This window comes from Pagrus major, chromosome 5 (genome assembly GCF_040436345.1).
Source record: "Pagrus major chromosome 5, Pma_NU_1.0".
NCBI lineage: Eukaryota > Metazoa > Chordata > Actinopteri > Spariformes > Sparidae > Pagrus > Pagrus major.
This window is the reverse complement of record NC_133219.1, coordinates 36,319,093-36,345,582: the sequence shown is the minus strand read 5'-3', so window position 1 is coordinate 36,345,582 and position 26,490 is coordinate 36,319,093. Positions and strand designations below refer to the sequence as shown.

The 26,490-nt window shown below is 44.6% G+C and overlaps 1 protein-coding gene across 1 annotated transcript in view; it reads right to left on the bottom strand.

Annotated features, from left to right (window-relative positions):
• smtnb (smoothelin b) overlaps positions 1-26,446 on the bottom strand; it is a 48,848-nt gene extending 22,402 nt beyond the window's left edge. The window contains 6 exon segments of the mRNA XM_073467003.1: positions 2,152-2,227; positions 8,897-8,976; positions 9,700-9,778; positions 9,866-9,944; positions 11,540-11,697; positions 26,155-26,446. Of these exon segments, the coding sequence (XP_073323104.1) occupies positions 2,152-2,227; positions 8,897-8,976; positions 9,700-9,778; positions 9,866-9,944; positions 11,540-11,697; positions 26,155-26,205 (523 nt within the window). The 5' untranslated portion in view covers positions 26,206-26,446.
• Between the last annotated feature and the right edge of the window lie 44 nt (positions 26,447-26,490).

The window sequence follows — 26,490 nt, the reverse complement described above, 5'->3', positions numbered from 1 at the left end:
AAAGCAGCTTGTGCACTCTGCTGCCAGTCAATATATAGAGCACAAACAAAAAAAAAGGCCAAGTGAGGGTTGTCTTTATACTTCTTTCTCACTGAAGCAGTGACCTGAGGAGAGCTCATGTATGTCCTCCCTGTGAGCAGGTCAACACAGGTTTACAGACTCTGCCTCGCCTGCTGATGACCGGCGTTAGCATGGGTTCATGACAGCTTGGTGATCGCAACAGGTAGAAGACGGTCCTCTAGGGTACATTTACTGTTACTATAAAATGATCACAGTGTTGGATGAAGAGCCTCAATGATTAATTGATTAATAAATTAGTCGATCAAAAGATCCATTAATCGTCCAAAAATTGTCCAACATTTACTGGTTCCAGCTTCTTAAATGTAAGGATTTGCTGCTTTTCTTTGTCATTTATGACAGTACATGAGGAGTCTTTATGTTTTGGACTGTTGGTTTGACAAAAGAAAAAATGTACTTTGAGCCTGGTGTTTAGTGAGGCTCTGTGATGATTTCTTTTTTTTTTTTTAACAATATTTTAGACGTTTTACAGACAAAATAATTCATCAATTGTGAAAAAGTATCTGCAGAATAATCGGAAAAGGAAAATAATCATTAGCTGCAGCCCTAACAGGATGTGAATAGTAGCTCTAGACCAGATATATACACTTATGGTGCTACAGTTGCAGACCAAGGTCTTGTGTGATCGGCAGTGATGTGATATAGAGGATGAGTCGTCTAGTTGATGGAAATACACAAAATGCTCTTGTGTTAAGACCTTCACATGACTTCTGTGTGAAATTGGCATTAGTTAAAACTTGAAGTTGAGTAAGTTCCTCTCTTTTGTGAACTCGAGGCTCAGCAAACATTTCATTTCCTAAATCACAGCCTTAACAGCTACAGTTTCAGCTGTACATCTGGACACATGGTCATTGAGGTGAAGTATGTAAATATAAGCTAGTGTGTCTGCGAGGTAGAGGTATGCGTTTGTGCTACATCCAAAGACCAAAGAGAACCTGCCACTGATCGTCTAAGTAAAGCTCTTATTTTCTGCCACTTCCACTCTGCTGAACAGAACCAGCGGCCCACCCTGGCTACACCGTCCTTTCCCAACCGCAAACGTCTGTGTCTTTGTTGATTGGCTTCCACTTTAAAACGCGCCTTCCTTCTTTTGCTTTTCTATGGTGGTCTCTTTTGGTTGGCCCGAGCTTCACCCTGGTTTAAATTGTAAGGCAGGGATAAATCAGGAACAGTGGCGGAAGTTTCTCCGCCACGTCAAGTCACATCTAGGCCATAGTTTTGTTCTGGTATCAGCTTAATATAGCTGAGGTGTGGCTGTTGGGCTTCCCTCTCTGTTGCTTCCCATAGCCCCACCACCCAAACCCACATCCATGAGAAGGGCACTTGGTGTCAAGTGCAGGGCAGACCAGGCCACACAGAACAGAACTATTATGGCTGTCAGCCTCAGGCCAAGTGCAGGTCAGCCAGGCTCGGGCTTAAACAAAGGAAGAAAAACACTTTCATCTTCAGCCAAAGAAGATCAAAGTTAAATTTAGTGTCCTATATGAGAGGATTGTGGGGGATTTTGTGAGGACATCTGTCCTTAAACTGGACAAGCTATAGGTAGTTTTGTAACGACATTTACGACTTCAACAAAGCACTTTTGACGTTTTACAAGCTGTTCATGGCGAGCTCTGTGCCTGCTAAGTTTTAAGAGAACGTAGCACATTCATTCCCTCCTGAAAGCTCGCATTCATACCACTTTATTGATGGTTGGGCTAACAGAGCGCTTAATGAAATTACCGCACACTTAAGAAGTCAAAGTCATTAAGCCTATGGCTGAGAGTTGTCTCCAAACACTTAATAATGTTAAATGAAGGTGCTTGAAGAGCCTGAACTAATATGACCTCCTGACCACCACCGCAGGAGAAAGCCTCCTTTGGCTGACTATTTTAACAGGCAGCGAAGAGGAAATTGCATCAAGGCGGATGTATGCAGGCACATGCAACAGAGGTGGTCAGTGTTGGCGCCTACAGAAACCTGGTTTTTACAGTATATAAAAGATGTTCTGTTTCTGCAGATCCAAAAGTGTGGCAAGGCTAAACATGTATGGAAGTGTGTGTAGCATGAAGAGAAGTCAGAAGTGTTTCTCACCTATCCTTCTTTGTTGCGTCTGCTGGCCACGTAACTGAGATCTGTTACGCTCACTGTGACTCTCCCGTTCTGTCTCCTGTTGAAAAGAAAAAGAAAAAGAAAAAGGGTCACACATGAATCCAACCAGAATCATCCCATTTTATTTCTCAGGTCACAATGTCTTTAGATTTTACTAAAGGGGCAAATTGCTCCGACAACATCAGTCCTACGATCGTCTGTTTGAGGACAGCTGGAGATCACAACGATCTCTTGTTGGAGGTCGAGGTCAAACGCTCCAGCCATGATGTGCAACATGCGTTGGCCAGCTGGAAAAGTAAAGATCTGTTTTATTTTCCTTCGTGTACGTCTGAGAGAGAGGGAGAGGGACGCCCTGAGTGTCAAAACAGCCAATATATAACAGCCAGCTCCGTCTACTTCAAGACTACCTCTTTCTGCGGCCCTAACCTGCACCGAGAGAGGATGGTCACAGCAGGAGGGAGATCTCAGAGGAGAGGCAGCAGTATTTTGGCAGATGGAGAGGAAACTGGTGAGGTTTGGAGGGGAGCACGTAAGGGGAGGAGGGATGAAGATGAAGCCGGCACTACTGTTGGGCCTCTGGTGCCTGACCTTGAGCTACTCCACAGGAGAATCAGCTGCACAAATAAGGCTCCTCTGAGCACGTGTGCACACACACTCTTTAAATCACTCCCACACATACTCTTAATCCACAACACTCTGAGACAAACGTTTCTATTAAAGGGCAAAAAACCTCTTGTGTGTGGAGCTGCAGGTGGTTTGCATCACCGTGTAGCTCATGTGAAAAGATGAACGGCACATGATCCCCACAAAAGGTGTTCTTGATCAAGAATAGTCCAACAAAAGCTTGGGTGGATCCTAAAAAAAACACTCGGGACATGACCTTACATACTGAAAATATAATTTACACCCTATTATTACTTTAAAAAGCTTCTTAACACACATTCACAAGCTTTCAAGCAAGAAAAGAAAGCACACACACCCAACCACACAATCGCACGCTACAATCACTGCTCCATGTGTAAACAATGTTGTCCCGCACAGTGGACTGGCACAGCTGTCAGCAGCAGCTACAGTGTGAGAATCTTACAAACCCTCGTTTGTGTTTTTCTTTTAATCAATGCGGGGCGTGATTAGAGAGAGGCCGCAACTGAATATGGTGATCGAACACAGCCGGCGTGAACAGAAACACGGGCGAGAAGCCGAGGTGAGAAATGGACGGGAAGCTTTCTGCTCCGTCGACTGTGACCTTCCCCACCTTGAGCAGATTAGAGGGCAGAGCTGCTCAGCCACCGAAGAGAAAACGTAATCAGACACAGTCGAGTAGTTGAGTATTGCACTATTGATACTATAAACAGCTGCCTGTCCTCCTCAGAAAAAGCAGCTGATTACAACTCATATTCATTTTTTTGTTAGGTGGCGACCTCTGGTGGGTGTAGTACTTATTACAGCAGCAAAGGAGGAAGTCAGGTGAAGTAGTGTAAGTCCTCGTAAGGAGAAGAACGTGATAGATGGGCTGGTAAAACAAACGCAGGACTTTGATCCATGAGACCGTTGTTCGTGTCCTGTTTTAAACTACAAGGCAACAGTGAGTTATTTTGAGTTACTAACATTGTTACATTATGTCACATACATGATGCAACTTCAGTTATATTACAAGTAACACAAACTACAAGTTGTTTTAGTGCCTGAACCTAACCGAACAATGAAGGTCCAGAAGGTCAGAAAAAGCAGCTGATTACAACTCATTCATTGTTTTTGTTAGGTGACGACCCCTAGAGGCTGTAGGTTGTATTACAGCAGCAAAGGAGGAAGTCAGGTGAAGTAGTATAAAGAGCATCAATGGTGATATATGTCGTTAGGGGTCATTGGCAATCGATCTGTTGAAACAAAAACACTATATAATCAAACGTGTCATATAAGATAGATAAACAAATAAATAAATGCAGTAAATTGAATTAACTTTTGTTGCTAAAATGGAGGAGAGATCAACCTGTGAGCATGAAAGAAAAAACACTTTCCTCACAAAAACATTCTTCAAATGAAGCTAGAAAACTGAAAATGTCAGATGTGACATCAGAGCGGCGTAAAACGGCTCCAGTGTCATTTTTTCCAATCCTTCCACTTTCTTTCCATATGGAGCAAAAAAAAAAGTGTCAGCACAGATTCTGAGGCATAAAAAAGTCTTCTCAGCTTTTCAAGGCGATGGTAAATGTTTCTCACACAGACCGAGACGCCACACTGGAGACCATAAATTGAGTGACTCGCTCATTTAATGAGTCATTACGGTGTCTGATGAGTTTGGAGGACACAAACAGCAACACAAAAGACTGAAGGCACTACAGTGTAATAATGCGAGAGGTCACACACAAAGGGGCGCTCTGCTTCTGAGTGGAGTCACTCAATCAAAGAGTCACAGGGGGAGATAATTGTGTTTGAGCCATAAACACAATTAGAGAGGACAAGTCTCTCCTCACCCGCCCCTCCTCTACCGGGAGTCAGACAGACAGCCATCATTTCACAGCTCCCACCAAACCACAGGGAACATACTTCTCACAGACAGTGAGGCAGAGGGGAAAAAAAAGGGAAGAAATAGTGGAACTGGAGACGCCGAGCAGATCGTCCGGACCTGCTGCCAGCCACCGTGCTGTCATTAGCGGCTTCCCTCACAGCCCCTGACAGAGTGGAACCAACACTAACGCCGTCCCACTCCAACGCTCCTCCGGATCCACTCATCCCATCTGGCTTCAGGAGCCCATTTGTGTTGGGACTGTAATTGCAAAAGCTGAAGCCGGTAAACACAAAAACAACTGTCCTCTCTTGTGACCACAGCAAGGCGTGGGCCATCTGGATTCCTCTGAACCCTCAACTCCACAAAAAATAACAACAATGAGGCTCGGGCTGAGCCAGCGCTGAGGCGCACACACACACCTCCTTCTCCAGCAGACAGATGAGATCAACTGTAGATTCACACGCTGGCTTTTCGACGCTCCAGTTTTCCATGAAAGTTAAATCCATCACTTCACTGGTAAGGTCAGATCATTTGAGGGTCTTCCATGCCTCCACGTGGAAGAGCGGAGAAACCTGGCGGCTCTTTTTCCATTACTGCAGCCTGAGGAACCACACGCTCGGCTCACCTCCAACAACTGAAATACAGTAGCTGGAATGAGGTAGCAATCATCTAAGTATCACACACACATACACACACTTGGTCTGGTGTGAGGGAACCCGCAGAAACTTAGCCCTGAGCCTCACTCCTATTTTGACTTACTGCACATCATCACATGCCAATCTAAGCTTACGTTCTGGTGTGTTTTCACAGTGGATTCACTGTTCTTCTTTATCTCCATCTCAACTCCAAAGTCCGCTAAACCCCCTGTATCGCTCACGCAAGGCCCGGTTTTAGACAGTTAAGCTACTCTTTCTTCAGGTGTCTTCTCGCAACGTGTTTATGATGAGATCAGTGCAAACAAAACCCAACCCACCCAGCAACCTACCTGAGATTTCCCCAACATAGATAGATGGCACGGAAGCCTCAACTTACAAGGTTAAAATCACTAAAAACATTAAAAAGGTACACACGTTAAATGTTAAAAAATAATCTCATGCATCATTCCGGTGTCGTCTACAACCTCGTGAACAAAACTGATCCAACCCAGCAGCAATAAACCATCATGCACACAAACCTGAAAGGTAAACACAGAGGCAGGTACGTCCCATTCTTCAGTCAGGCAGAAACAAGAACAGATCAACGAGGAAAGATGTTTAAATTGTTTGTTTTTTTTAGTTTAAAAAGACAGGGAGAAGGAAAGTCAGTGTGTCTGTGACACACGACAGCAGAAAGATCTGAATGACATTTACCTTCTCTTCGCTCAACTGACTGCCTCCCTCTCTCCCTCTCTCCCTCTCTCTCTCTCTCTCTCAGCAGTAACCCTCTTGGAGTCAGGACATCCGCTACTCTGCTGCTCTACTCCCTCAGCCACATCATACACACACTCTCTCTCTCTCTCTGACACACACACACACACACCACCACCAACATCACACACACACACACACACACACATATAATACCAACAAGCCACTCCCTTGACTTCCCCTCCCTCCCATTCTGTCTCCACAGGGATCCGACCCCCCCACCCGCCACCACAAACACACACACACACACAAACACACACACACACACACACACACACACTTTCCTTACAGGTTACAGGGTTGTCTGGTTGACACATTAACTTCTGACACACTCAGCCTTTGTTTTGACCTATTTTTCTCATTTCTCTAACTGCTGTATTACTTGAGACGAGAGGTGATATTTAGCTGTAACAGAACTCCGTTTACATTTTTTAATATTTTGCACTTTATCCTTTTTCCGACTGGCTTTTTTTTTTTTTTGCTACATACATATAATTAAAGTATTTTTATAAGCCATTACAGTATGGCTTTTCCAAGATGCGCAGAAGGAAACTTTTACTGTACGTCAGCTGTTCCCATTAGAAACGGTCATTAACTTGCTGGATTCTGGTGAAATTAACAGCTAACTTAACCCACTAATTAAACACGAACATACTTCCATATATTCTCCATGTCTTGTTTTTCAGTTTGCGTGTTTGTTTCAAGCTGCTCTCAGTGTCAACATATTGCTTGTGTGTTGTGTTCGGAGGCCTATCTAGGACCTCCATCTGCCACGGGACAATCGCACGCAGCTCAAAGAGATCCGCTGCTGTGATGTGAGTGGAAGGAGCCCTGCTGCTGCTGGTTGATGTTGTTTTTGGCCACGTCCCCAGTCCAGCGCAGACTACACTGCTCAGGCACAGCTGGTGGGCTGCCGGTCTGTCTGTCTGTCTGTCTGTCCGAACCCCCCACCCAGACCTCCAACCCCTCCTCATCCATCACACCACCTGTAGCTCACGCAAACCCACCGCCGCGCCGCTCAGCTGTCTTACAGGAAGTGAGGTAAAGAGGACTTGAATGTTGGAGCATCCTGTGGCGTCAACATGCTATCATCGCTTCCTATCTGAGGACAATACACACACTTACACACACACACAAAAGGAGTGCATGCAAGTGGAGCACAGGCTGTAACACACAATGGGAATGATACTAACAACCTTTAGCTCTGTGGCGGGAAAATTGAGTGCTTTCACATGAACCACCAACGGTTTCTTAATAATGAGGCTGATTGTATTTTCTTTTACGGCGTAGAGTTACAACAACAGTGACTGCATACAGTAAGAATTAACTTCTCATCCACTGGAAACAGAGACCTCGTCAGAAAAACTGATCAAACACGGCAGATAAGATAAGATCTGAACCCCCGGCAGGTCCAGACAGGTAGGTCTGACGTCTTCACATCTAGTTCACTGCAACAGTCATATAATTCAATCTGTTGCGATGAATGAGATAAAAAGTTGGGTTCAACTCTGAAAACAAAATCCGTTATGATCCACTAGAGGGCCAGTCAGCTGAGGGAGACGTCAGAGAGGAGACTGAAGTCTGGGGTTTTACACACCGACTGAAGAAACATGTGATGTAGTCAAAGATCAGTATAATGCTCTAACAGCATTAAAGTATTTGATCAAATCAGATAAAATTACATTAAGTCGTTATAGTGAGCATTCAAAAAAGTGTAACTTACAATCTCAGTGTGCAGCTGTCTCAAAGTGTGAAAGGCTGCACAGATAGATGTGTACAAAATGACAGCGTCCCTGTCAGAAAACAATTTACAGCCCTGACTAAACACCAGGCTCAAAGTAAATTTTATCTTTCTCCTCGTCCTCGGCCAAAACTTCACGAGGATGTAAAGAAACAAAAACACATTCCTCGCTCCGTGGCAGCCCAAGCATGTGTTTTGTGTGTATGTGCGTCTGTGTGTGTGGTGTGGCCACATTCATGACACAGTGTGTGTGACTCAAGTCACAATGCCTGCTGTTGTTGTTTGCTGCATTCTTCATTGTGGCAGTGGAGAAACCTCAGTGGTCTCTGTTACCATGCAAACAAATGCAGCAACCACAAATTGGTCTGTCCACGGCTCATTTCTGCAAATGGAAGCTGATTTTTTTCTATTATTATTTTTTTATTTTAAGGATGTAAATGTAAATGTTGATAGCACAATGTAGTGGATATGGAATAATGAAACCATCTGCGTTTACATTGGTTCCCTGTAAACCTCGCTGTCACTATAAACGTTTTTATGCCACCAGGTCACCTGGGAAAAGGAAGGTTAACTGGCGATCCATTTTGATTATAGACTAAATGATTGAATAAACTCACATTTTGTCAGTGTTGTTGCTATTTGAAACTCTCAGGAAAATGGAAACGATCTACTTGGACATTTGAAGATAAAAAATCTCCATGTAGTGACGTGTAGAGCTGCAACAAATAATTAACTATTTTGATAATCGATTCATCGGTTTGGGTGAGAGTTTTTTTTTTGGTTTTATTCGGCTATGACAGGAAACTGAATATCTTTGGGTTGTGGACAAACAAACATATTTAAGGACGCCATCTTGGGCTTTGAGAAACACTGATAGCCCAAACAACTGATGGATTAATCAATAAAATAATCTACAGATTAATCAAAAGGAAAACAATCATTAGTTGCAGCCTGAGTGACAAGAGTGAGTATTAGACATGAGTCATCAGCTGTAATGTGACAGTCATGACATTTAATAATTTTCCCTCCCATAAATGGCAGTGATCGCTCGATTACCTCTGCTGTACTCACCCCAGTTCCCATGCTGCCCTGTGGCTCCACATTCTCAGGCTCCAGGCAGCGACCTGGAGCTTTACCCCGCTCCACAGTACCTAAAGACAACACACACACAGACAGCAGTGGATTGAAGACGGTGACTCATTATCTCATCTGCTGTCACACTTTTGTGAAATTACACAGACGTGAAACAACCTGAGGCGACAGAGGACAAGGTAATCTGAGGTGCCCCTGACGTGGCCCCAAAAGGAGGAGCCTGTGTGCATCACCCTGCCTGTGCTTCAGTTTCACAGTGACAGGGGCCTCACACAAACCAGACAGCGCTAAGGAATGACAGGAATCCACTATCTGATCCAGCATCATAGGTAGATCTGCCACAGTAACTATGGCGACGCAGACAGACCTCTATCTGTCCCACATGAATCATTCAGACGTACTCATTAACATTATGTATTTACCCTCCGAGGGTCCTTAAAAATTGATGAAATTAACTAAATTAAAATGAAACTGGCAGTGAAGAAGTTTTTTATCTATACATTTTATTTAGCATATTTAGCTAAATTATTAGATTTTGGCTTACGGTGTCCTGCTTTAACAAATTAATGACCCTTTCAGGACTGATAGACGATAGACATAAGATATAGGATTTCATTTTCTTTTAAATCCTGACATTTTGATCTTTTCCTATATTTTTACAGCACGCTCTTCAAATAAATCAGTTTAAGTGCCAGAACAGAGACAAAATGCATCATCCTTAAATGTTGTGTGTCATATTTTCCTCCCCACTTGCGCAAGTATATTTGCACAGCTGGACTCACCTTGCTGCTGTTCGTCACGGACCTGTCGGATGGCTGCTCGGATCATCTTCCTCTCCTCATACTCGCTGGCGGCGCGGAGCTTCACATAAACACACACAACATCTCAGTACACAAAGAACAAGCCTGCAGTGCGATATGATGTGATTTTTGTCCCGTTAACACTCACCATTTTCGTGAGCTCGTCGATGTCCTGGATCGATTGCAGTTTGCATGACAGGACGTCCAAGTTGTCGCTGGTTTCTGGCCTGAAAGAGGGCGACAGTGAAGCTGATAATTATTCTGACCATCAGCAAGTGACGAACTGTGGGCCACAGTATCTCAAAATAACAAAATACTGACTGTATCCTCAGGGATCTGTGCGAAGACAGTTCCAAGATAACACACAGTTTTCTTGGCCGGGAGAAAGCCCATCAGAGGAAACACTCCCAAATCAAGCGTGGAAAAACTGATACTCTGGCATAACAGATTTGACAGCAATGACACACAGGGCCTGAGAAAGGCTGCTCGCATCCTCCCTCTTTTTCAGCCTCATATTTCTCCATTTCACTGCTCGCTTTTATGTCGGTTTCTTTTACTCATTCCTCAGGTTCTCTCATTATCTTCGCTCTCCTCCAGTCGTTGGTATTAAAGGATGTGTGGAGTGGAATATTTTACATTCCACCACTGAGAGGCACAGCGTAATGCAACTTTCAGACGGATTTCTGTGTGTGTGTGCGAGCGAGTAAGTGTGCTTCCCGCAGCAGCTTCAGTGAGGCAAATCCTTTGTTAGTGTAACTCAAGTCATCTGAGAGCAGCGGTGAATGGAAACGATTAGGCCTCGGCCACCGGTCTTCATAGTGACAGAGACGCGGAACGACAGCAGATGGTGGAGTTTCTTCTTTGTATCAGATAGTGTGAAATCTTTGATCCAGTCATTTATTAACACCGGTAACAAGACTCAGTCCATCCTGGTCTGCAGAGCTCAGAGGTCAGGATCTCATCCACATAACACCTCAGACCATCAAAGCTTTAAAAAGGTGCAATACATAAGAATTGGCCACCTGTTGAATTTATACTTCCGACAAGCATATCACTAGCGTAACCGCTAACTGCTGCTTACTGTATTCTGTTTATACATCCACGACTGTAGCTACTGTTAGCTCAGTTAGCTGTGCAGCTAGTCAAACTCCTGGGGTAGGGTTGGTGTTTACACCGCTAGCACAGGAGCTTTGGACAGCTGTGTTATGTTTCCTCAAGTTTGTCAGACAAACCATCACTGATCACCCAAACTGTAATAAATCACGCCTAAAATATTGTACAGTAATATGCAGATTTGATGCAGATTAATTTTCCCCTGATTCCCTTTAAAATACAAACAACCACATTGTTTACAGTAACATCAAGACGATCTTCTTCGATAGCTAAAGCCTGTTCGTCCTGTGTCTCACTGCCAGCTTGTTTACTGACAAAATGAGAAAGGTGACATTAGAGCTGAGTTATCAGTTTATGCACATTCCTCAGCTGAACGACAGGTGCGGGGAAATGTGTATTACTGACCTGGAAAAACACTGGGAAGGCTCAGAGTAGGCCAAACAAACGATAAGTAGGACAAACAAATGGTCTGAGAACGGCGACTCTCATTACTTAAATGCTGACAGGTAAGGACAAACTTCTTAATGTGGAAGTGTTTATTAAAATGTGCACACACGATGGAAAATTAAAAATGTGCTGTGGTTGCAGCTGTCTGTCCCCTATGAACTTCCCTTTTTCCCACTGGAGTTAAGAAATGTTGTAGTCGGGTTTATGGACCGGTGCAGTTTGTCATAAGGACAGCTCTCTGAGTGTGTGTGTGTGGTCTTACCTGTGCTGGTTCTCCTTGTCCTCCTGCTGTTTGAGGCGTGTGGGTCGAAATCTCTTGCTGGCCAGAGCGGCCTCCATGTCCTCGATCTCCCTCCTCCTCAAGTCCCGGATGGCTGAACGGATGAGGCGCCTCTCGTCCAGATCCACGGTTCCATCCAGCTGCACATGAAACAAGAAAAAAACAAACAAAGGGCGGGCATGAAGACGAATGTTTTAAAAAGGGAGCCATTTGCCTTGCAAAGATTAGCCACTTGTGGCTTTTATATTTGCATCTTTGAGCAAGTACAGCACAGATGCACGGTGTGGAAGTGGCCACACAGTTATATAAGAAGCCACTGCCGCAGTAAAGGTCACAGGCTTGTTCTCAGTGTAAGTACAGGGCGGTCAACAGGCAGCGTGGAGTCGTATAACTTCTGTCAGTCACCGTCACTTGTCCTCTGTAATTAACCCTGTCTACTCTAACACAGAGGAAGATTTGAGGAGAAATTGTGATTTTGATGCACCACTTTGGTCCTGAGAGAAATATCTCTAACTACTGGTTGGATGTGTTACTGTGAGCATGTTAGCGTGCTGATGTGGGCATCCAGCTCATCTCACCTGCCGTGCCAAAGTTCACCTTCACAGCTGCTCGCATGCCTGTAGACTTTTAATCTTGTATCATTCAGGTGTGTGACATCCAGACAGTATTAGACCAAACGGCCTGGCTCGGATTTAAATGTATGGTAGAGAGGCACAGGGTCAGCAGGGCCGATGAACGGCTTATAGATTGGTGATGACAAGTGATCTGACTTCACTAATTCTAAAAGACGGGACCACATGAGCAGAGGATGAGAAACAGGCATGCCAACAGCTGGTGCTCGGCTATAAGGAAGAAGTGCGTTGAGCTCTACGGGTCGAGCCGTCGCCCAGGTGTCTTCCTCTCTGGCTGTAATTCATCCGGGCTGAACAGCAGCCGGGCTGCAGGAGGCCCCAGAGACTCAAATGTTGAAGTGGCTCACTTAAAAACACTCACTGAGCCATTTCATCGCTCTGAGTGACTATTAGCTAAAGAGTTTATTTTTTCAAGCAACAGACGAGTAATTAAGGTCCACATGTGTGTGTGTGTGATTGAGGCTTTCATGTCAGCGACAGCCGTGAGCATGGGAGGGTAGAGGGAGCCCCCTCCTGTCATATGAGAGACAGATCTCTCTGTTGGTCGACAGCGGGAACCTGTCAGCACATGCAGAGAAGAGCAGCTCCTGATCCTCTGCAGGCTTTTCTGATACACTTCACGCACAAACACACACTTTAAGGTTTCCTGCTGCACCAGTTAACTCACGCAGAGTTGAGGCACAAACCTTTGCATGCCAACTGGTTTCTACTAGAGGGGGCTGGATGTGGTTGTTAAGCTAAGCCTTACACCCTGATGGGTTGAAAGGAGTTGATGTGCCCCCCCGCCTACTGGGCCTGGAGGAGGAGGAGGAGGGGGTCTCACAAGAGATGAAGAGGCCGAGTGGTTTTGAGGTCTCGCTGTGGTTTTACAAAATATGCAGCCCGAGCTGCACTAGCTCAGAGGGGCTCTCATATATGCTATAATTTGTGGAAATTTAAAGTGCTGAGCTGACTGAAAATAATGGGTAAGAGGAGAAAGTGCTCAGAAAAAGAAGAAAGGAAATGAGGAAAGCGGAGAAGGAGGAGAAGAGGGGAGAGGAGAGCGGCTGTCAGGGAGAAAGGATGACAGAGTGAAAAAGAGAAAAATGACAGAGAAGCTGGGCTTGGGTATGCCTAAAAATGGGCAGACGAGAGCTGGGTGGGAAAGGCCCAGGCCTCGCATAGGTCATTCCTCACATTCCTGCTGACTCACAAGGAAAGAGATGTTCGTGAAATGTGCCGATCAGGAACTGGGTTTGGGTCCAACCCCGGCAAATGAGATAATACGGCAACTGCAGTGAGTATTTGACTGTGAAAGCGAGGAAATCCTGAGAGGAGAGAGCAAATGAGCGCACACTTACTCATTTCTATCATTGTCCAGTGTCTCTCTCTCACACGCCCACACACACACACACACACACACTGACCAAACACTCGAGGGAGCCGTCTGTTACCACACTGTCAGGCTTAGTGCTGAATGAACGTCCTGATGTGATTATACAGCCAGTTCGCTGCCAAGTTTTAGGACTGATTTTTTTTTTCATTACTGAGATATAACAGAGCAGCCTCTACTCCACAACCTCAGGCTGCTTTTTTTGGCCTGCGTACTGTGCATCAGTATAAAAAACAAGAAGCAAAATAAAAAACATCTTAAAGTCAGAGCGTGTGATTGACAGCAGAACCAAATCGGTTACAGTAATATTTCCACAAACAGAGCGAGGGGAATTAGAGTCATGCCCGGGTCTCGCTTTTACCTGCAGCCAACACAAGTTAGTTTTAAAAACGGACCAATCAGTGCACAGATGGCTGCACGTTGACTCAGTCTGGATTGGCTGTAGCATGTACACTATAAATTCAACTGGCACAAAGCCAGCAGCTGTAACTGACTTTTCCTCTACGCATTTGAAAAAGTGGACCAATAACTTCCCTGCACAGGAAGGCGATGAGTGGGCGTAACCCGAGCAAATAAAACACACCTTAAACTTGGGCGTCTGCCAAAGAAAACAGAATAACCATTAAAAGTACCAGAGACGGAAAACGTGCGCTCGTGTGGAAACAGAGTCCATTTGACAAAACGTCCGCATGACAGAGCGAGAACTGTGTCAGTGGGAGGGAGGAGGGGGAGGGAAATAAATCAATCTAGTTACACAGTGACAGCACCTTACACCGCTGACCGGCCCCAGAGGCATTTATCAAACCGAGCCACAGACCTCTGGGTAACCAACCGTCAGCTTTGGCTCAAAACAACAACAGCACTGTGACCTGGAGAGCAGCCGTTATACCCAGACAGAAGGCTGTTCACACACAGACACATGAGTCAGGACTAACACACGACACATAAATATGTTTCACTGAAAACGGTGAAGTCATCAAGACGTCACTGAGCTGTCGGCACCTTTAATGAGGGGAGGGGAGGGGTAGTCGTGTTACAGCCTGGTCTGCTGGAGTAACCGAGGACTCACTCGTCACCGGCTCCGAGGAAGCTGCCGTCACACCTGTCCGCCTCGGCAGAGTCACCTGACTCAGCCGGCGAGATGTTAGCAGCAGATGGAGGAGGTGTTTACGACTGACGGGGTGAGGAGAGGAAAGACAGTGCTGCAGAAAATGGAGCAATTGCGTCACGACAAGTCTTTTTGTTCAAATTCACTTACTAAACCAGGAAACGATGATTACCTTATTTGACAGGAATTAGACTGCGGTGAGGAGAAAGATACAAAAACATGTTTTAATGATTCACAAGCAGGCCTGCTAAGGCTTGTGCTGCACTGTTGCTCTCTTTGAGTCACATCCTGCCAAGCAGAAGCTTTCTATGGAGTCAAAACCTCAAATCTATCCAAAGACATCCGACTGAAGCAGCTCAATCAATCAAGAGTCAATTAGAAAGGGTTCATGGTTTAGCTTTAATCCCAACCAGCTGGTGACATACTCCTGAGGACGGAAACACCCTCTGAACTCATCTGCTGCACATGAAAAGAGACAGATTTAAATATGATTTTAAGTATGTGAGGCTCGTTTAATTTAATGTGCTACATATGGAAACAGCCTCAGAAGTGGTCAAATATGGCAAGAAGTCAAAGTCCTGCAGGTAATTAAAATGTACTAAGCTACTATTTAGTGGGTCGGCTGTCGCTAGCTGAGCTAAACACACACGCTGTACGGACTACCTGTGGGTGTAGCACTGAAACGGGATTAAGTTAAATCTGTGGAAGTGAAAAGAGTCAGACCACTCAGACAAATCAGCGCAAATATTGTACAAGTTCAGATTTGTCTTAAGGTCATCCCTTTATTCATGGCAATGAAACATCTCAAGCACTTTCTTCAGTTCAGTTCAGTCACCAGAACAAAATGTTGGTCATAAATTTCTGCAAATCATGGAGGCCTCAGATTTGTGTATCATACTTTTTTATATCAACATTTCAAGAATAGGCGTCATGCCACATTCAGACATCTGGACGAGACGGGTGCCGAGCCAGAGGCCACTGTTCCAGACTGCATTTTAACATTTATAAGCGCGAATCCACTGGATATTTTCTCCTAGACGTCAGGACGTTTTCCAGCCATGTCAGCCCGACAAACTATACGTGCATCTCCTCAGTTGTGTTGTGTTATTTACAAGGGTCTGGTCAAACATCACTGACCCACCCGGCCCCGTCTGAGAGCACAACGACCCCTCAGGCCGAGTCCTGACCTTTTGACTCCCAGTGTGCTGGGCTGTTTATCTACTTAACACTTTCTACTCTGTGAACTATGACGTGTCGAGCACATTGCCCGACACAAAGGAGTATGTATAGTTTCTGCAAGAAAATATGCGCGCGTGTAAGTCCACGTGCATGGGTATGAGTGAGAGGTAGGGGGGTAACTGTGTGTTTGTGCATGAAATGAGGGGCTATAGTAATAATTTCCAGAGCAGGCTGAGGTTAGAGTGCAGCCAGGCAGCAGATCGGATCAGTGCTTTAAAACTCACTTGTGTCAAGCCCACAAGTGAGTTTGCCCTTATAAGGACACGCGGGACACTCCTGGTAGCAGAGCTGAAGTGGATTACCAGCTGCCACCGAGAAAGCTGGACTGCTACGGACATTGAGACAGACACAAATAAACAATTGAGAAAGACGGAGAGAGGGTGAGAAAGTTCAAAAATATTTTTTTTCACCCCTGAATCTCTTAATTGCCTCGCTCTGTGGCAAAACTCCAATCTGAAATCAGGTGGACGCCTATAAATCATTTCTCAGCGCCTCAGGAAAACAATGCATGCATACAGCAGGCCAGCACACACACACACACACAGACACACCACACCCACTGAAAAATGGGAATATAATCAGGATACATGAGAGCCCTGCAAGGCACGGGACTGCTGGTTTCTCAGAAGAGGGAGTTTCAGTCACCTCTTGGCTGAAAAATTCACAAAGAAACAAACCAGATTGAAGGTTCATGCTCATTGTGCTGCAGCGACACTGAGCCTTTATCGTCAAGTGTCAAAAAAAAAAAGAGGGAGAACCTGTGAAAGCCACAGAGAAAGAAAGATTACCACACATGTGGCAACGTGCTCCTTGTGAGTGCGGCTACACGTGTGGGAGGGCTTAACCTTTATTATTAACTGGATGGTGGGACAGAGGCACGGAGCAGACCTGGGAAAACAGTGTCCCCTTTACACTCGAGGTAGCAGGCATAAAGAACGGATGGACGCAGGAATGCATGTGGGTCAGAGGGGGGTACAGGCATCAGCAATGCTCTATATAGGACTGTAATGATGCACTGAAGACAGATCTGAACCACACGTGTTGTTACCGACTCGAGACGCACATTAGTGCAGTCGACTCCACAGGCTGATTAATCAGCGCACACTTGATTGTGCACACATGCTCGACGCTCTGATCTAACCTGCGAAAATATTGACCTTTCAGCTCCTTGCAGGACCTCAAAGTAATTTCAAATCTTGCAGCATTGTTGTATATATATATAACTACTCTAACTTCCGCAAAAGGAAACATGTTTGTCTTGGGCTTGATCCACCACCTCCGTGAGATACTTTGGCCCAGTTCGGCTGTCTGGCTCCGCTCACTTTGTCCTCTCTGGATGTGATTCTCTTCAGAGCTGCAGGTCAGGTCACAGTGAGGGATCCAGGTCAGTTACGATGCGGTCAGGACAACTGTGGCCTACATTTTGGAGCTGGCATCATCAAAAGGATTTTCATATGAGCCAACGTAGGCAGAAAGCTGTCTCATTGTTCTGCTACAGACTGCCAGCGCTGTACACAATATCATTAAAACCTTCACAGTGCATGCAGTGGCAACTGTCTTTGTGTGCGGGCATTTTGCTCTGATCTTGGGTCTGATGTTGAGTTTGTTTGACAATGTTATGTAAAGTGTTGTTTTATTATTTTAATGATACAATTTTGCACTGATAAAATCCCTAAATGAAGGAAACTGATGCAGAATTGTTGCAGCATAACCAGAAATATTGTCTTGTTGTCTTACATCTGGAGGACAAGATTTATTTATAAGCCAGGGCATCTCTGCAGCAAAACAGTCCTTCACTATAATGTTGTTTTGCCACATTAATGTTTTGTCAGATTAACTGTTGCAGCCCTAGTGCCTCAGAGATCACAGATTTGGGTGAATTATGGGAATACAGTAGCAGCTAATGTAGCCTTGAGCCAATAAGCTGCAGATGAACAGGGAGCCACAGAGGTATTTCCGACTGCACATTCCCAGATGTTTTCGTCCTCAAACTTGTAGTTTTCAGACTCAACCATCGCTGACTCAAGTGACATCACTTGAGAGAAACTCATCAGGTTTTGCGCAGCTTCCTCTGGAGTCACAACAGGCTTTATACAACCCGAGGGAAAGATTTTAAAACTAAAGCAACCTAGTCAAACTATATTGTACATAATCTTTGCGTTTGGATGCACTTTCTGTGCCATTATACTGAATCTCCAATAGCACTGCACTGGTTTTCCAGGTTGAACTCAAACACTCACACACTCAAACTGCTCTTTGCAGGATTTGTTTCTTTTAACGCCGTCTTTGTTTAAAGTTATCATAATCATGGGAAACCAACAGTGGAAGGAGCTGTCCACAGTTTGTTAATACAGGCTACTGGTATCTTCCCTAGTGGTCACGAGCAGAAGATCTGATACAGTATGACAGATTTCAGCAGGAAGAAGACTAGAGATAGGAAAGACTACACTGGATCCTCCAGCCTTCAGCTGGCCTTGACCTGTGATAAGACCCAGGTCACAGCAGAAGCTCCAGCATCATGATTCTTCTCCAAATATGGGACATCGCCGGTCGAACCAAAGCCCTGCGTGACTGGCTGTTTGGGCTTAATGAGGGGAGAGCCAGGAGGTGAGGGGGATGTCCCAGGAGGGGAACAGAGAGGGGAGTTAAAGCACTTTGGGAGGCTGCAGGACACAAACAGTTCGTTCTAATACATCCATGAGAGCCGGGCCATGCCGACTCCGAGAACCCACAGTAACTATAATAACGTGGGTGCAGAGTCGTGCAAAGACAGACGGACGGACATAGCCAAAAGATATTTAACAGATCAGCTGTTACATCTGAGAAATGCCACAACATTAACAACAGTGGGCTGGGAAGCATAACATCAACATCCGCTGGACGATTTCTCGTGGATCTCAGGAAATGGCTCTTTCCTGGGGGAGTCGATGTATAAAAACCACAGTGTTTGTACATTTCTTTCTTCCCTGGCTACATCGCACATCTCTCTATTTCCCCATTTGAAAACCACCGCCCTCACTCAAGCTGGTGAAATATGATATAATTAACTTTTATTCCCTTCTGGTTTAATCCAGTGTGCGACTAGGCGGAGAACCCAAAACATCTCTGATCCTGCAGAGTGCCGCATGCTGTTTCCCGTATGCTATTTTTCTCTGTAAACAGAACCACACCTTAGTACTCCAATGTAAAGCCAAAAGACTGCTGAGGCTGCACCGAAGCCCTGCTACGTTGCCTTTACGACTGAGAAGACGAGCACATTAATCAAGTTTTGCACCGATTAAAATGCAGAGAATCTTAAGTCTCATCTTCACACCCTTTTCAAATTGACACTGTACTGTGTATTATACATGGAGACCACAGTGCAACAGTAGCCACCAAGCAGACTGTTCACATCTGGTACGTGTTTTCTTCTGAGTCTCAAACACCTGGAAGCTCGGGGTGTTTGTCCCCCTCCGAGCGCCGAAAAGGACGAAGGCTCAAACTGGGATTTCACGAGCTCAGACGCCCTGGTGGTAATGAAGGAGACGGAGGGGTGAAAAGCACACTTTCAATCCCTTATCCAGACCTTTTCCATTTGGCAGAATGATGATCCAGACAGATGGAGATCAGTCACAGAAAAGCCTTCTCTGCTGGATCACTTACCGCACAGACAAAAAGGACGAGAGAGCAGCTCTGACAGCGGAGTCTGTCTCATGTCAATAAGTTCGCCCCTCGGATGACACCCCCATTTATCAAGGCAGAATTTACTGTATCCTTCCATGAATCGGTGCTGCACAGATGATGTGACTGAGGTCAGTTTCTGACAACAGTAGCAGCTGGTGCTGACTCCGTTTGTCAAGCTGTAACTTTCTGGCCTCAGTCTATAACCACACGTTGGTTCTGTTGTTTCTTCATGCTCAATATCGAACCAAATATAACCCTGTGGAGGCCGTGACCACCGGTGAGTGGCCTGTAGGGGGCACTTCCTCTGAAAAGTGGTCACAGTATCTTTGATTGGCGATGATCGCCTTCCATAAAAGGTGAATTATCGGTCTGAGAGGGTGTGAGCAGATTTTTTCAATTATCTAAATCACAAAATATGAGATAATGATAATTCATTTGAAATATATTTTGAACGCAGTCACTACACAAATTCACAGACGAGGAGCATAAGCAGTAATAAAGCATATGGTTTACAGTGTGAAACACCTGCTCGTGGACCGTGCCAAACAGTTAATTCACTTACTGTAATCACATTAACTCACTGACACAGGCTTCATCACCCTCTGTGAGGTTTGTTTCTTATACCGAGTGTTAAACTGCCACATTTTTTCTTTTGTGACATTTAAAAAATGGCTAAACAACGGCTGATGTCCTCCTGTGTGTTCGATGAAATACTGCTTATGTTTTTAAAAGTACACAATATCTCAAAAATGACAAAACAATACCAGGTATGCTCGTTAATAACGAAATACGACACGGCGAACTTAATTTGAACTTTAAACACGAGGTAAACGATCGCTGAAATACATCTACAAGTGTGCTCATTTATTAACAACAGACTTTAAAGGCCACAGACCAAAAATAGACTTTTGGGGAGTTGATATGCACATCATCTCAAAGTTCACCGCTTTTCTTTTCTCATCCTTTCAGAGCCAAATATGGCCGGCTATTTATAGCAGTATCCAGCCACAAAAGTTTCCTGTTTTATCAAACAAACAAACGGCTGCTTATCTCTCCGCTGCATGGTGGGTGTACTTGGATATTGACTGTCAGAGGCTGAAGTCTGAAGGCTGTAACTCGACTGTGAAGGACTCGTACTGTCACTGTAACAGTGCAGATAAACTCAGTTTCCACAGCGTCAGTTCAGAAGAAAAAAAAACCTGTTTCTTTATCACCTCCTCGCCGACACCTTTGAAACCTAATCATAGAGGAAATGCTTCAAGGAAATCTACGGGGAGTAAATACCTGTGAGAATGATGACAGGCTCAGCAGAAAAAAAATTCAGGTGTGCACTGTGAGCTGTGTGTTTGTAGTTTACAGCCTCTCCAGGGGAGAGAAACGCTTACAAAAAAACACCCGGTAAACATCCATCCAGGTCAAAGGCAGTTATGTTCAGCAACTGTCGGCATGAACACAGAAGCAGCAGGTGTTATCAGTCGGACGGGAGCATAAAACACTTAAAGCTGTTTCTTTTTCTTGGTGTGTAGCGAGGAGTGGGGGAGCTGTATTCAAAGGAAGATCTGCTGCGTGCATCAGCTTGTATCTGAGACACTCCGCAGCCTCTTTGAAGGAGGAAAAATGTTTCTTTAGGGTTGTTGACGAGGCTCAGGTCAAGTCTTGCAGTATCACGCTGCTGCAACTCAAGACTTTCTTTGGAAACTTCACGGCTGACTCAGACGATGATTTTTATTACAAATCGATCTGCTGTTTATTTTCTCGGTTAGAAAAATAACCTTTCTGCTTCAAAATTTCAGAAAATACTGAAAAATCCAGGCTGCCTTGAGCCCGATGTAACAGCTTTTTGTCCGACTGTCCAAAAAATATAAAGTTTACTATTTTTACTACTAAGTTTGACAAAGAAAAGCCTCAAATCTTCACATCTGAGAAGCTGAAGCCAGCAAATGTTTTGCAGTTTCTGCCTAAAAGCTGGTAATTACTCCATTATCGTAATAGTTGACGATTACTTTTCTGTTGATCAACCAGTCTTTGCTTTCAACGTAACAAAATATGGTCAAAATGAAAAAGAAAGACACTCTTAAACAAATATGACCCGGGATGACATTTACTTCAAGTGTTGACAACATAAAAAAAAACACTCCGCTCGTATATCTGACAGGGTCCCAGACGGTTATATAATGCGGCATAATTTTCCCGATTTATTCCTTCTCGATGATGAGGCTGACATTTTGGAGCATGTCTCATGGGGGGGAAGAGGAACCTGGGACAGTGCTGAGAGCCAACAAAACAAACCCATTCTTCTACTTCCACTGTAACCGTTGAGCCCCTGTCAGTGGACAAAGGGTCCAGAGGGCCATAAAACGAAAGGCCCAGGGGTCCCATACATCACCGCGGCTGGACCACAGAGCGAAACTGCCCTATTTTAAACATGTGTGAATGCCTGTTGCTCACCAGGGAGAGAGAGGACGGTCACAGGGCTGGCAAGACAATTACAAATCATTATGTGCAGCATGTGAAATCAGCCCAGCAGGCGCCAGAGGAGGGAAAAAAAGTCTCAGGCGGTCGTCTCAATTCAAAACTGAGAGGACAGACTTGTGCATCAGCAGACCACAAACTGTAAGAAAGACAATCAGGTTACATCCTGGGGCTTCAGAGATAATTAGAAGGGAGATCACGGTGTGGCTGACAGACGCTTAAGTCAAACCTTATTCTTAGTTAAGTAGGCAGGTGCACAAATGCCACAAACACCAGACACCTGTACACCTGGCTCGTCCTGCAGGTTTGACACGCGCGCACACACACTGGAAACTCTCGCCACACAGCAGATCCGAGGGAAGAAACGACTGATAATCATCATGCTGGCTGATAAAATCTATTTATAAGTGATAGTGGTCGGAGTGGTTTGGTTGGAAGGAGCTTTTCTCTCCGACCGGCCTCGGCAGGTTTTTGTCTTACAAATGACCCTCATCCAAAGGAAACCGGGACGCCGACTGATTATTTCTGTGGATATTTAAATTATTGTGGCGGTCGAGTAAAAAAAAGAAAAATGCTTTTCCTGGTTGCCATGGAGGGGGATTAAATGAGCAATATAAAAGGCAGCCCGGGGCTCTGAATAGACGCGTAGAGATGGGATTAGCGGCGTTAGAGAGGCCGCCATATGACCTTCTGACTGGTTAGTTCATTAAGTACAACGCAAGGCCCGGAGTCTGTGTTCGTCATCCCGCTGCTGTTTAAGAGGAGCTCCTCCACCCGGCTTTTACACGCAGTGTAATTAAGCCTGGGCATCTCGGATTGTCCGAGAAAACACAAATTCTTCATTCACAAACGCCACAAAATATTTAAAATTTAAATTACAACGCAGCCTCGCATGAAGTTTAATCAGAGTCCGCTTCCTTCTCAAGCCGAGTTCACTGTGGAAAACATCATCGGTGAAAATGTGGGATCTCGGCAGGGGTGAAAGTAAGCCGGTACGGTCCGGTACTGCGTACCACTAAAAGATTCAGTGGCGGTACGCAGTACCAGGAAGAGGGGGGGAGAGCGGCTGCCTGCTGAAGCCCTCATTCAGAACCAGTCACGGCCGCACTTTGGGTCAGAAAATAGATCCGCTAGCAATATGCAGTCTTGAACACTACTATGTCTGTTTATAAATTGCTTTTAACTCATTCCGAATTGTTTCTGAACTATCCGTGCTGAGTTTTGGTCCATGCTGGACGGAGCCTTGGCCGGACATCTCCCTCTCTTCCTCGCGGCTCTTGCCCTGCTTCTCTCCCCCTCCCCTCGGAGAGAGCCCGGTGCCTTCGAAACGTGCACAACGTTTAATGTCTTTCCGTTCGTTGTAAAATGTCCCAATTAAAATCAGTAGGAGAGTAAACAGTTGTGTTTCATGTTATTATATTCAATTTCAACGACACAGAACAACTCGAAAAAAAATTGCTTATGAGCGAACGACCAGATTTCGCACAGCAGTACGTGAATGCGCATGCGCGTCTACTTCCGAAACAGAGCGGTTGCTATGGGGATGGCCTCTGTGGAAAATCTTTTAGGTGATGTATTTTGATGAGGGGTAGATCCACTTTGAGTTTTTGCTCATGACCATCTGTTCTTAATCATTTATGTGATACTTAGTATGTCAGAAAGTCCAAAGACAGAGACTTGTTAACTGTTCAGGTATGAAATGAGGATGTTGAAAATGTTTCAAGTTATGAAATTTTCACATAAGCCTGTTAAAAGAGACACTTTAAAATGTTCCAATTTTTATGTTTATTGAATATCAGTCGTGTTCACGGCAGAAAGTATTCTGGATGTTTATCAATGTTTCATACATGCCAGCACCTTAATAATTAAAATAAATATTTTATCATATTGTCAAGTGTTTCTAATGTCTGCCTACTCCACACAGGTAGCCTACAGTAAAATATTGAAATGTTTTTATTTGTTTGGGTTTTGACTTTGCTGTTTTTAAAATGCATGAAGCGAGAGAGAGAACAATATGAGGCAATGAAGGTTTTGGTAATAGTACCGGCAAGAATTTAAATCTACTTTCACCCCTGGATCTCGGTGACCTTAAAGCCGGTGGTCACAGACTGAAAGAGGAGGAGGAGGCGCGTTGAATCTTCCTCAGTGATGTGTTGAGTGTCACGCGGCGATAACACCCCCGCAAACGCCCGCATGATACGCGTTTTTTTTTTTGCTCTGACAGACGATGCCAGAGGCCGCACAGGATGATTCAGACAATACTAACAAGCTGAACTGAAATAAAAATATTACAGAGATGAAGGGCAAACACTCGTAAATCTGGATGTCTGATGGATTAAAAACATGTCCTCATTCTTTCCACTGCAGTGACCATTTTCAGCCCTTTCCTCGTTTCTTTGTTCCTCTATAAATAAACTCATAAATCTGCAGATCAAAGCAAACAGTGCTCTGGTTAAGAGTCAGTCATCATTACGCTGACAGATGAACATTATTTCCTCAATCTCCTCCTGTTCTCACACTGTTACACTGTCACTTGTGCCTCGAAGTGATTTATGCGAAGACAGCTCTTTGGCCAGACGACTCCAGACTCTGGAGGGGAAATCGTCCACCGTCTGTCTTTATACACTTTAAATAGTCTCGGGCAGGTCAACAAAACATCACATCCAAACTCTGCCTCGATCCAAAGTCAACAGCCGGTTCTTTCTGATCCTAAAGAACATGAATCTAAATGTTTGTCCTCTTCTTAAAGAGCAGGTCTTGGGGGAAAAGCAACTGGAAGTCAAGTTAAAAAAAATCATACACCGCAGTTCAAACCTGGATTACTTAATATCACAGGATGACGAACACGTGGACGTTATCAGCCAGATGTTTCACGCTACTGTTGCGTTTACGTGCAGCTGTGAGTCAGACCCGCAGCTATTGTCCAAACAAGAACAAGCTGACTCACGCGTCCTTGTGTCTGTGTTACAGGTGTCAGACAGACGAGTGTTTCACCTTTTTTTTTTATCAGCACCAGTTTTCTGCTTTGCACTTGTGACACAGTGTCTGACAAAACGTAACACACCGATGTGAGTCACCTACAAGTGAAATGAGTGTTACCTTCTTCACCTGTTGTGTAGGAGAGACGCGTCTGATGTGCGTCATCACGAGCAATCACAAGAAAACTAGACAGGTAGTTGATTTAGTTTTTGAAAATAGCCTCCAGAAGCAGAGCCCGACTGATGCTTGATGTTTGGGGCTGATGCCGATACCGATGATAGGAGGTAAAAAAATTCAAATATCGATATATCGGCCGATATACACACAGTTTTTTTGCAATGATCATTGAAATGTAGTGAACATAAACGTGTGATGAAGATGTGTAACAGAGGCAGATAATAATAAAGTATCTAAAGCATATTTTCTGCTTTATCTATCTGTCGTCCGACATATTAGTGATACAGATAAATCTGTTCCAGGCCAGAACCAAGAGATTTTACATTTATAATGATATAAAACAGAGAAAAACAACTAAACAAGTGTCTTAAAGGGTTGATCAACATCTTAATTGTGAGCAATTTGACTAATCGATTCATCGGCAAGACAAGAAAACACAGTGACACACTTTATCTGACCTGCATCTAACCATCATTTTCTCACATAATCGATCGTTTATTATATGAAATTGTGATTAAATCTCCTCAGACCAAAAGGTGACCTCTACAAAAGTTGTTGTTTTTGTCCCATTAACAATCAGCTGATTACTGAGGATGCACTTTGGTCTGCAGAGACAGTGTTTGTGAACACCTGTCAGGATTATCTTAGCTGTCATGTATGCATTATCAATAAAGAAGAGCAATGCACACAACAGGGTGTGGTGTTGTTAAGCTGAATATAAGAGTTTATGGTTGTGTGTCATGTTGTCACACAGAAGCCTCTGTAGTAACAATAACAGTTTAATGATAAATCAACATTTCCTCATTCCACATACAGGAGTTAACAAGTCAGGTGCAGCGATGTGTAAACTGGAGACAGAGACAGAGAGACTGCAGGGTGTCATATCAGTATAAAAACCCCTGAACGCAACACTTTCATTGGGTCAGATGGGAGCATCTCCTCTCGTGTTACTCACCAGGGCTCGCAGGGAGGACTCGTCCAGCGCAGAGTAGCTCTCCACAGACATCTCCGTCCTTCTGGTCGGGCTCAGGTGCGACGAGACGGTCAGAAATGTGCTCAACCACCTGCACGATGTCTTCTAGCTCGTCCTGTGTCTTCTTCTTCTTCTCTTGTTTTTTTCTTCTTTCTTCTTCTCTTGTCTTCAGCGAAACTTCTTCTCAGTTCAGCGAAGATAAAGTCTCGTCCCGCTGCACGGAGAGCACATTTCAGGTCGTCTTTTTTTTATGTTGTCGTGTCTCGAGTCGCAGTGGAAGCTCTGGCCAGGCCCGCACTCTGCTACAGGGGGGACGTT